The sequence below is a fragment of the Manis pentadactyla genome, chromosome 3 (genome assembly GCF_030020395.1).
Source record: "Manis pentadactyla isolate mManPen7 chromosome 3, mManPen7.hap1, whole genome shotgun sequence".
In the NCBI taxonomy this organism is placed as follows: Eukaryota; Metazoa; Chordata; class Mammalia; order Pholidota; family Manidae; genus Manis; species Manis pentadactyla.
The window spans coordinates 168,367,977-168,380,238 of NC_080021.1; the positions used below are offsets into that span (position 1 = coordinate 168,367,977).

The 12,262-nt window shown below is 37.0% G+C and overlaps 1 protein-coding gene across 2 annotated transcripts in view; it reads right to left on the reverse strand.

Annotated features, from left to right (window-relative positions):
* The window catches only part of FREM1 (FRAS1 related extracellular matrix 1), a 118,624-nt gene that overhangs the window by 11,517 nt on the left and 94,845 nt on the right, over positions 1 to 12,262 (reverse strand). For both annotated transcript variants that reach the window (XM_036926669.2, XM_057498699.1), the window contains 6 exons: positions 8,319 to 8,468; positions 6,590 to 6,828; positions 5,864 to 5,911; positions 5,450 to 5,614; positions 5,100 to 5,267; positions 4,587 to 4,702 (listed from right to left, as the gene is read on the reverse strand). In XM_036926669.2, the coding sequence (XP_036782564.2) occupies positions 4,587 to 4,702; positions 5,100 to 5,267; positions 5,450 to 5,614; positions 5,864 to 5,911; positions 6,590 to 6,828; positions 8,319 to 8,468 (886 nt within the window). The remainder of the gene's footprint in view (positions 1 to 4,586; positions 4,703 to 5,099; positions 5,268 to 5,449; positions 5,615 to 5,863; positions 5,912 to 6,589; positions 6,829 to 8,318; positions 8,469 to 12,262) is intronic.

The following is a 12,262-nucleotide window of genomic DNA, read 5'->3' on the forward strand; positions in this document are numbered from 1 at the left end:
GGAAAGTAGTGGGTAAAGGGAAGCAGGAAGGCCCACAGCACGAATGAAAACATGTTGAATGGTAGCAGAGAAAAATTATACTGAGGAGGCAGCGTGGCCTTACCACCCAAAAATGTCCCTCTTGGAATGACTAATCCAATGGGATAGGGAGATATTTTATTTTTCTTTTAGTTTGCTTTTAATCTCTGCTAGACAGTTTCTGAAATGACTGTAAGAGGTATTAACTTTTCTTGGGGTAATCATTCTTAACCTTTTGAAACAAAATGCATATTAAAGTAATTCCTACAAATACAATCAGATCAAATATTTGTACTTGTTTCTAAATTTAGATTCAGGAACTTCTTTTTTGATATTTTAGAAATCTCACACCATTATACATTTTCCTTACCTCTTTTCTTTCATACCCTGGTATACCACCAGAAGTGGTACTTGATACATGTTTTAACTTCTGGAAAAATATGGTGAATAGATAATGTATAACTCAAAACCATTTATGTTACTAATAGACATATAGTCACTTTCTAAAATACAATGAAAACTCCAATTGTTCCAAAAACCTTTCTTTTGTTTTGAAAGCATTCTCAATTTTACACTAAAAAGAAATCACAGTTCTATACCTTAAAACAATTTCTTGAGACAAGAGCTTATTAAAATAATATGAACAAATTAGTTCTGAACTTGCTTATAATATCATGTCTGAGCTACTAGATATGTTCACTAAACCCCTTGAATTAATAGGGGAAATGGAAATTTTCCATCACTATTATAATAGATTTTATAATAGTTTACTCCATAACAAATATCTTTCTATTTCTACTATTTCTAAATACTATTTATTCTTACATATACAACCAACAAACATTCTTGTAACTATAAATTGGAAATGTAATATTACTATATTTAGGTCCAGAGAACTTTTTAATTGGACCAATAGTAAGGTACCAACTCAATGAAAGCTGAAATTCTGTTAACTTTAATTTAGTGATTTTCATAGTCTTGATAAAGCTTTGTGCTAAGGGAACCTGGGAAGGAATTATCAAGGTTGTGTGACAACCTTACTGATATGAAATGCGGGGTTTAAAGACTTGCCATATAGAGCAACTGTACCTGGAGAGCTTTGGTATCTATTTCTCTGAAGCTCACTGAAGAATGAGGAATTTAGCTCTTGTTTGTGAGGCCAATACTGGGAAATAATACTTAAGAGTGTGGTCTGATATAGACATTCCCAGTATAATAAGTGCCCAAGTAATTATCTGTTGAATGAATGAATCCATAAACTCAGAACCTGATTGTACCTAAAATTTACCCTGAAAGGTTACTTTACTTCCAATTCAAAGGAAACTTTAGGATCCATAATTTAATAAAAATCTTAATATGTCTTTGCTGTGAAAGATACAAAATTATTAACACATAGTTTTGAAAACCTATTTCAGGTTAGCCCAACACAAAGTTTAAAAAGGTATGCTTGTCAATACACCTGAGATGAGATATCACTTCTATTTATGGAGCCATTTCGGAGAGTATAATAAAAAGTTAAATCCTGTCTCTTCCATTTACTTGCCTGCATGACCATGAGCAAATGATTTTCCTTCCTTGAATCTCTTTTATCTGAAAAATATAATTTTTCAGATAAAAAAAAGATAATTCCTCCTTCCCTTACAGAAGTGATGGGAGATTCAAATAAACTAAAATACAGGAAAGAATTTTATAAAGTATAATATAAAAGTAAGGCCTATTAGCAGGAAGACGTGTGGAACTAGGTCAGGCTAGTGTAAAAAGGTCATGGTATGAAGGTGCTTAAAACCAAGTTACAGATGAAATCTTAGGTCAAATGCATAAGTAAGTAGCTCAGCTTTTAAATTAATTTGCACCTTAAGTTTATTTTTGCTATGAGTGAATTGTATAACATTAATAGATTTATAAAGAAACCTTTATAATTAGTCTTACTACTCTCTGTACTTACCATCAAAACCCAGCTGCAACAGACAGATCAATAACATTAAAAAAAATAAGATATCAGGAGACTAATGCAGGGTTGTCAACATGAAGACATCAGTAATATTATTATAAGTTACCATTATTTCATAAGAAATTATTTTTGATGTCAAAAAAGCGGAAGATCATAATCTCAGAATAAAGAACCGTGCTTCCAAGAAAAGACACTTGGTGACCTTATACCAACACTGAAGAATGGATGGAAAGATGTTACATAACACACATTGCCCTCATTTTCCTCACAACATTAAGGACCCATTAAAACTTTATTATAGACCAGCATGGTTACTTGCACTGTCATTTGAGAGCCACTGGAATATGCACAATAGTTGGGCAGATTCAAAATTGAGACTGGGGAGATCTGTTGCTCTGTTCATCTATGTTTCACCAATAAACCCCAGCAGCAATTTCATCTTGATAACCTTGGCTGAGCTTAACTGCCTGCTGCACTTACCTTCATTTCTGTCAGTAGAGAAACCGTATCTCCCTTTGTCGCATGCTGCAATCTTCTCCTTGCTGGCTAAGAGAGCTTTTGATTCCACATTAAAGCTTTTTCCTCAAGGAGGAAAAAAGACTGATACCACTATTCCTATCTGAGTTTTCAATGCACTAAGACAAACTTTAAATAAAAGCTGACCCAGTTATTGTGGTAGAACAACATGTTAATTGTTCTTTAACATACAGCATTATGGGACTATTGCATTTAAACAATGATTATTTACAAGATTGAAAAAAATATTTTAACTTATTTTATACCATGAACTCATCAACAAAAACCTGAATGCTACTGACTAACCTCTATGGTACCTTTACTTACACTTAGGACATGAAATACACCAGTGAAGAAAAGGGTTGTTGGTTTGACCCTTTTAAAATATTTAATTATAGTTTTTCAATTTTTTTGGTATAATTTACATACAATAAAATGTATGAATTTTTAAGTATTCAGTATGATGAATTTTGACAATTGTAAATATCCATGTAACAACCACCCAGGGCAAGACATGGAATAGATCCATCATTCCAGACTTTTACCTCATGCTATTTTCCTGTTACTGCACAATCCCTGCCAGAGATAGTCATTTTTTATTTCTAATACCAACTAATAGATTAGTTTTTCCTTTTCATGCAAATGAAATCACACAATATGTAGTCTTATATGGTGGTCTACTTCCTCTCTGTACAATGTTTCTGAGATTGATCCACATTGTTGGAGGTTTAAGTAATTCATTCCATGTTATTGTTTTATTGTTTATTGCATTTATTTGTTCCAAATAACTTACCATTTTTAGAAAATTTATCTATTCCCTTGTTGATGGAAAAAATATAAAGAACTCCTATAAATCAATACAAAAAGACAAATGAACTGTTATTATTATGAAAAATGTGAAATTCTTGTGAATGTTTTTTTTTTAAACTTGTATTTTTATTTCTCTTGGGTAAATACCTAGGAACTGAATTGCAAGGTCACAGAAGCATAACTTCTAAAATTGGATGAAGTAGATGCATGTAACTTTATAAGAAACCACTAGACAGTAGCTCTATAAAGTAGTTGTATCATTTTACACTCCCTCCCCACCAAGTACAAAAGAGTTAGTTTCATTTGCTCTACTTTTGGTATTGTCAGTCTTCCTGATTTTACCTATTCTAATGAGTATGCAGCAGTATTTCACTGTGGTTTTAATTTGCATTCCCTGATTCCTAATGGTAGTGATCACCTTTCATATACTCATTGACTAATTGTGTATCTTTTCTTGTGAAGTCTCCTAGTCATTTGCAATTTTTTAAATCAGGTTGTCTTTTTGTTATTGATTTGTAGGAACTGTTTGTATTTTCTGGACTCAAGATCTTTATCAGATATATGATTTGAAATTAGCTTCTTCCAAATTTTGTTTGTCCTTTCATTTTATTAACAGTGTTTTTAGACAAGCATAACTTCTAAAATTGGATGAAGTATAAGTTTTGACCAATATTCACCAGGATTCTCTAGTCTCAGTTTCCAGCCAAGGGACGTATTAGTCTAAATGCATTGCTTTAGATAACATCCAGGTAGGTAGGAAAGAGGATCACATGAATTTTAAAAATCCTTCTAAACCAGATAAATTTTGTCATTATTTGACCACAAGTCATCCTTCATTGAGTGTTCAATGACCCTTTGTCCAACCTGTCTGGTGTCACAATCATCAGTATATCTTGCCCTGTTATAGTTCTGAGGGTAAACGACCTTTCATTGCTATATATTTTCAAATCGGTGGGGAGGAATTCCTATTTAGTTTAGAAAATGATAGAAACTACAGTGCTGCTGACTCAGAAAAGCTCCTGACTTTCTTCAAAATATTGAGATAGAGGGACTAAAAGAGAGTTGCGGCAAAGGCACAATTTTAACATAAAAGTGCTAAGTAGAAATACATTATCCAGGTCAGTCCCAAATCCATTCTGAAGCAGAGAACTCCCTCCTGGTTCCTAAAACACAGCCTGGTAGATACTGGACACTCAACACTTGAATGAATGAAGCAACCCTACAGTTCCATGAGAAAATAGAGAAACAGTAGAGAAGAGAACATCAATCAAATGTGAATAGAGATTCTTACTGTTCCCTGCAAGCTTCGGCAGCTGTGCTCCAGGTGCCTTTCTGCTCTGTGACCAAGGAGTGGCAGTAGCCTGAGTGACGGTGCCACCCAGCTGGGCAGGGTTTGCCTTCCACCTCCTGTAAAACAGTTTTCTGTGTTCACATCATACTGGTCTTTACCATCTGGGGTCTGTCCTCAGCTTAAAGAGACCTATGAGTCCCCAACTTGAATAGAGTAGTTTTCTCACCAGAAACATCAGCCCCTAGTCCCAATTCTCCCCTTGAGAAACACAGTGGCTTCTTACAGAAAACAATACTAAACTCAGCGAAGTTTCCATTTTACACCTTTGACATTCTGATAATTAAACAAAATAAGAAAACACCTTTCTAAATTGTATTGACTAACTAATGTATTCGGTGATTTTTAAAACACTGCTTGGGCCATTTGTCTTCTCCACCTTCACAGTGTAACAAGGGCAGGCAGATGTAGCAGGAGGCGACAGATCATTCCCTATTAGTTTGTCACAGGACGTACTGCAAGCAAAGGATGTCGGCTGCTCGGTCTGTGTCCCACCGGGGTTTTGGGGCTCCAAGCTTTCCAGGCCCTCCCATTGCATTTATATAGCTTTTGGAGGCTTTCTTCAAAGTGAAAGAGTCCCTTTAATTCCAGTGTGCAGTCCCTTGGGAATGAGGGCAACCGGTCCTATGGAACAGAAGGCAATTTAGATTTGACTTAATGTAAGTTGATCACACACTTACCTCCTTAGGTTTTCACTTGTTGGGTAGTGTTCATGTTGCATGAACTATCCCCGAGCTTGGAGGCTGCTTTATGACCCAGCAAACAGCTTGTTGTAAGGTGACTAGGAAGTAAAAAGATTTTCATACCTGTCTGGGGAAGTGTGAGTCCATTGTGGATTCCACCTTATCTGCTTGAGGCAATTCTGCCACTTTGCTTGTCTTAAGTGGCTGACTAGTGATGGGCACTTGGGCCTTCTTCTTATGAGCTGGGGAACTGTCATCCTCCAGTTTCAGGGAAATCATGCCATGATACTTGACGAAATCAACAGAAATAAAGAAAAAACAAACATCACGATAGCAAACAAAAGCATTTGTTATAAAAATGAGCAATTCAAAAATTGGATCAAAGCAAAAAAGATAAAGGATTTTTCTGACCACCCAAGCCTCTTAAATAAATTTCAGGTTTTTAAGATAAATACATAAATATACAAGGTATGAAAAATAGTTTTACTTGTATCCATAAATACAAGAAATTTAGCAATTCTCTCAGGAGATGCTTACATTATAGATGATGTCTGTTCCATTTCTATAAACAGAGGATGGATAAACCTGAAATCAATAGAGAACAAAATTGCCTTGAATAGTAATTAGCAATAGGGTAAAACCTTCCAGTAAGATCTTGTTAATGTCTACAAAATTTTAAAACATATGTTTCCTAAGATTTTCCATGCTCAAATCATTAGAATTAAAAAAAATCACTGGTCCCAATCACAACTTATTAATGGTGATTCTTACTTTCATAGTCCCAGTTAGGGAGAAAAGACATTCTCATTTTGTTGGTAGGACACAGAGGTGTAAGTAAACACACACACACACACACACACACACACACATACACACACACACACATTTATGAGTATGTGCCTGGTTAGAATGCTAACCAGGTACTAATAAGGTCAAAGCCATAAGGTCAGTACTCAAGTAGATGACTGAATGTCATTCTATTCCAGGGTCACTGATCATTCTCTATCTGTTTTGATCACAAAAGAAACCAAAGCAGAAAATCGTATAGATGAGTCAGTGTCTCTATCTCCTCAATTGGTACAACTGATGAAGTGAGGCAACATCGTTTGCATACGTGAGGCCCTGCAGGGTTGCGCAACGAGCCATGGCCCCCACTCACTGTGACAACCAAAACAGCTTCTCCAATATTTCAGAATAGTTAATACCCTTTGGTTCTTTTAATATATACACCATACATCAAATCCCAGATGGTACCCCCCTTACCGTTTTGCCATTCCCTTGGGTCCGAAGCTTCACTGGGGAAAGATCTGTAGGATTAAAGCTCCGCAGGCTGTGCCCTCTGATGACTGCTAGTTGCTTGGAAGATGGAAGGGGTCTCCTTTCCAGAGGAGAGGAACCAGAAGTGGTAGGTGAGGAAGACCCCGGGGACAGTGGGCGCCAAATGCCCTTCCCCCCTGCACTGTGCTGGTCTGTGTTGAAGGCATATGAAGGATGGCACTGTCCTGGAGGCATGAGAGATGGCAGGTCAGGTCATTTTACACAAACAGCTAAGTGATCACATCAACACAGCCCCTGGAGCAGCCTGTCATTAAACTTAGATGGATGGTTTTCCCACCAGATGGGCCTTTTTGCTATTTGCCAGAAACCCCTTTCCTCTTCATCAGTTTCCATGCAGGAAAGCTGTGCCCTTCTGCACATCTACAGGATGATTATAAAGTCATGAAGCTGATTTCACAAATTACAAATGAAAACCACTGTCGTGATATTATAATCATGCTGTATACTTGGGAAATAGTCTCGCTTCTCTTCGTATTATAGCACTCCTCAGTACCTCAGATGTATTCTGTGATCAAATATCATTCCACAACCACTTCAAAAGTGCTCATCCTTTCCCCAGTCTTCTAGGGGTAGAAGCTGAAGTTGTTTGAAATTGTCAGTGAAATCGAATAACAGTTATAAAAAAATTAACAGTCAACTATTACAGAACAAGGATCCAATAAATCTTCATGATGACAATTCTATTGGAAAGAATGACAATTTATAAGCAAAAAATTCTATACATAGAACCCTCACCTGGATATTTTACACTCAATGTGTAAAGTATATGTTTTGCATATTTTGTGTGCTTAATGTGACCAGAAAATTGTACTGATTAAAAAAATGAATTTGGTGAGGAGAAGCGGAGGGGGAGAGATGTTGATATACGAGTCGTATAAAGGAAAGAGGATCGTGTCTATTTTTATTAAGGATAAGAAAGAGAAGGGGAGATAATAGATTTCAGATAATGAAAACTTATGGATCATGGGGCATAACAGGTATAAAAATGGGGTATAAGGCCAAACATGATAACTGGACACTGATCAAATGCTAAATAGACCCCTAAGTAGAAAGTATTTGGCAGAAAAAAAACAGAGTTCCAAGTACTGTGTTTGGTCTTTACTTAGTTCACAGGTTGTTCTTCAGTGCATTCTATCCAGGACCTATTTGGCTCTGCAGCCCAGGGTTGGTCATTAATATTCTCCAGCTGCTCCCGAAGCCCCAAGCCAGCTGCATCTTTCACATCTATTTTTTTCTCCGATTCCTTCCTCTCTTAGAATTTTCCTGGTCACAGTACAGTGGGGGCTCAGATTTTAGGCATTAAGAGCTCTCTTTAACAGAGGAAGATAATTACAACCCTCCGAACTCGGGGAAAATAATTGTCAATAGATTCTCACCAACATTGTTTGCCCCTTGGTGAGAACAACAAACGGGGAGGGAAAAAAACAACTCTGGCGCTGACTTGTTGCTTTTCTCCAGCGATAGTTCTTAGCAGGAGGAAAACCACATGAAGCAGAAACGAGAATAAAGGGCCTGCATCACGACTGAGGTTGCTTTCTTGACAAGAAATGAAGCATTTTGATTTGAAGGCGTTATCAAGCATGTTGGCTGTTGAAAGCAAGCAGCTAAAGTGCCAGGACTGCTCCTGATTTCAAGATGAGGATCAAAAGAATACCTCCTTTTGAGTCCAAAATTTTCACCGCAGCTTTTGTCTTTGTGCCAAGAACAGCATTCACAGGGGAGTTCAGAATTACTTCAAAGACCTCATCATCTTCCTCTAATCCGTCATAGGTAATTGCTATATTCCACATCTTAGTTGACATTCCTACAAGAAGTAAACATTTTAATTACTCTTTAATTGCTATTTCAATCACCTAGGTGTCAGAGAAATATATTAATTAACATGTCTACAGCTAGGCTGCAGTAGCCTGGGTGAGCTATTGTACTGCTACCGGCTCACTGAAGTCCTGCTGTTCTCCCAAATATTATTAAAAGACCACATTTGTTCCTGGACAATGATGATTCCGTTTAAATGCAAACACTGTAACAAAAAGGTAAAAAAGCTGCATTATGCAAGGGGTGAAAAAAAAATGGGTAGTAGATGAGATCCAAGACTTATTTTTTTTCCTAATCTGCCCCTTCTCAAGAATAAACAAGTACTGCAATATTAAAACCTTAATAGTTTATAAAATCTTAAGCGGTTGGTGTGACAATTAAAAGTGATTATTGGATGGTACTTCATACTCTTCATGGAACCCTTGAAATGATTGATTTCTAAAGACAGCTGCCTCCATCGGCTGCCTACTTCCTGAGAGCCTTCTAGCCTGAATATGCTTTTTCTGGTGATGTTATAATATTCAGTAGTCTGATATCCTTCTAGAGAGAATTTGTGGGCTGGGATTCCAGAAACAGAGGCCTTTTTTTTCTTTTCTCGTTGTGTCTGCTTCTGTTCATGGAGTTAACAATCAAGCTTGGTTCATAGTAACTTTGTGAACTTAATACTGTAAACAGTTTTGACATTACAAACATATCCCCAGCCAGTCTGTCATCACTAAGGTGGGACACAAAGCAACCCCAGGAACGCCAAATATTAAAGCTGCTAGAAATTTCTAAAATGTTCTAATCCTGTCAGTTTCTATAACATAGATTACAGGACATCCCCTTGAGTTTATTTATGAGAGAAAGTGGTGGTAGAAGAAAAGTACTGGTTAGCGGAGAAACTAGGTTTAGTGGAGCAAGTTTAGGGGGAAAAAAGAAACTTGTAGCTTAATCTTCTAGGACTAAGTTTTGAAAACTTTACTCTGTCATTTACTCATTGGCTATTTGAGTGCCTTTATGCCCATAAACCCACCTATATAAGCAGTTAAACATTTTTTTTCCTAGCCTTCTCTTTTGAAAATCTGGGTTCTTTTCACCCTGCAGTTTTCTAGAGATTTATGCCTCCCAATTGTGCAATCTATAGGACAGTCTTCTCGAAGTTGCACTGCATATAGACTTCATGATCTAATCAGTCTCCTCGATCTCCAACAGAATCCAATGGAAAGATTAAACTGTTCACTTATCCTACTCTTGCACATAGAGCAAAAAAATTAAGTGTACTTGAAATAAATGTTTTAAAAAACATAAGCTGATTGTATTTACTGAGTTAATACATCAATTACTTTTGTAATCTTGGCAAAAACAGATGTTGAAGCATCTAATATAAAAATCTATATAAGTCCCACCTCATGGATGGATGAATCAGTTCAATAAAATACATATTTTGGATCTTTTATGTACTTAGCTTTATTTTAGATGCTATGGAAAATACCTGACGGGTAACAAATTCTGACATAAAGGAATTTAAACCCTCTTTGAAGAGACAAGATGTAAATACCAGAGAAGTCAATTCCGAGGCTATGTATGATTAGCTTCCAATAGATAAAGAAGAGATGGCAAGTATTATATGCATGTAGGCTCCAGAGCTGGAAGAATTCAGAGGGAGGAAATGGGAAACAACACAAGGCAGGAAGACGGCAAGGCAGAGGCCTCGACCAGGGAAGGCTGAGCAGATTGGCCGGCGGGAGTAGAGGTCATGTTAGTGAATAGGTGGTGATGAGCTTGCAATGGCAGTCTGTAGCCAGACTGCAGAGAGCCCTGGACATTAGGTGGCTTCCCATAGGCAGTAGGGAAGCCTCTTGAAAGTGGATGTTTTAGAAAAATGAAACAGAAAGTATCATGTAGGAAGATTTAGGGGCCCAGGCAGAGAGGCAGAGAGGCTAGAAGTTGGGAGACCACTGACAGCTGTTACAATAAAACTGGCATGACAAGATAAGTCATGGCTGCACAATGAAGAAAGCATATGAATACCGAGATTTTTAATATCCAGGAAACTGTTTTAACTCTGATAGCCCATAATATTAAGCATTATTCAAGTAGAAATCCTATATAAAAAGGTATTTCCAAGTCCAAACCAACTTCTCTTTAAGAATCATTAAAAAAAAATTGTAGTGCCTCTTCCTCTCCCTAGCCCCCACTTCAAAAAAATCCTTAAAGTTTTTGTAAGACCTTATGGAGTAGAACCACATGGTTAGAGAAAACCTATTCCAAGTTTCATTTAAGTGCTTCTGATTTGTTTGCCTGCATTTCAGCTTTGTGTCTGTGCCTACCAGGTGTGCACATAGAACCAACTTCTCTAGGTTAATGAGATTGGAAGTAGGGACTTTCTTGGTTTTCCTTTTTCCTTCCTCTCCCACTTTCAAGGTGCAAAGTAGTTGTTAAATCACTGAGATTACCAATAATTTCAGAAGTCTTGAATAGGCCCCCTAGTCCCATAAAACAAAAGGTGCTGAAGAGGAGGCAGAAGGTGTCACTTTATGCAGATACACTCCACTTTACAGAGTAGGTCAATTCCGGGGTTTTTTTTCCTGCAAAGGTTTCACTCTTGAAAGACATATTCTCAGTTTTATTTAGTAAATGGCATTTTAGAGATCTGTTCGTTTGGAAAACATTTTGACTCTGAGGAATGAAGTCCCAATTAAGAATGCAGCAAATCTTTCAAGAATACATACTCTTAAAAGAAAACAATAATTTCCTTAAAATATTTACATTTCCACTCGCAGAATTAGTCACAATAGCTGAATGCAAAGCAGTCAGGATTAAGTTTTAGTTTGGTACAATGGCTGCAAGCTTATATGAGTGAGTATATGGCTCACGAGACTGAGAATCACAAAAGGAGTTTTTCTCCAGCTCCTTCCCAAGAGTTCTTAAACCTTAAACTATCCCACTGTCTTTTATTTCTCACTCTCTGTTTCTTCATCAAACATGGAAGCTGCTGTTTTTAAAGAAATGAACAGTTTATTTTAGGAAAAGGGAGTGAGGGAGGGGATGGGAACACCAGACCCAAAAGAGACAAAGATTGACAATCTGGGAGGAAATAAAAATTTACAGAACCTGTGAACACAGGGAACTTTAAAACTCTCCAAAGTAAGACTTCAGTTTTGAAACTGTTCCTGGTTAATAAGTTCCAAAACAATGAACAGCCAAGTGTTGTTTCTTTTTAATTTGTAAGATATGTTTTTTATTCTTAAAATGTCTAAAGCGTCTCTACAATCATGACTATTTAGAGCCCCCAGAAGTCATTAGCATCTACTTAAATCATCATGTAAACACTTCTAGACAAATGGGTGTTTAACTTATCCAGTGGAATCTCCAAGAAGTAGATTTCAGAGACACCTACAGTATGGTACATTCTAGTTCCTATCAATTCAAACAGAGCACCTGGTGAGCTGCTCAGAATCTACTGAAAGCCAAAATCACTCTGATCTTGCGACAAACAAACCTCAAATAATAAAGATGACATATGGCAAAGACTCTAGCTCTCAAAAAGTAGAAAGGTGGGCACTGCCTTACCATGAAGCACATAGGAACAAAACACAGATGCATCCAATCCTTTCATCTCAGGGTTGACCAGAGCACAGGAGGGTAAACATCAAATACGTGATGGGCACAGCTATTCTCACCAAGTGTGGTCAGCCCGAGGAACAAACTTAGGCGAGTCACAAACTTAAATATCATAGGAAGGAGGCCAATAACAATATTTTGGTTATCACATGTCAAATTTATGGCTCATTGTCATAG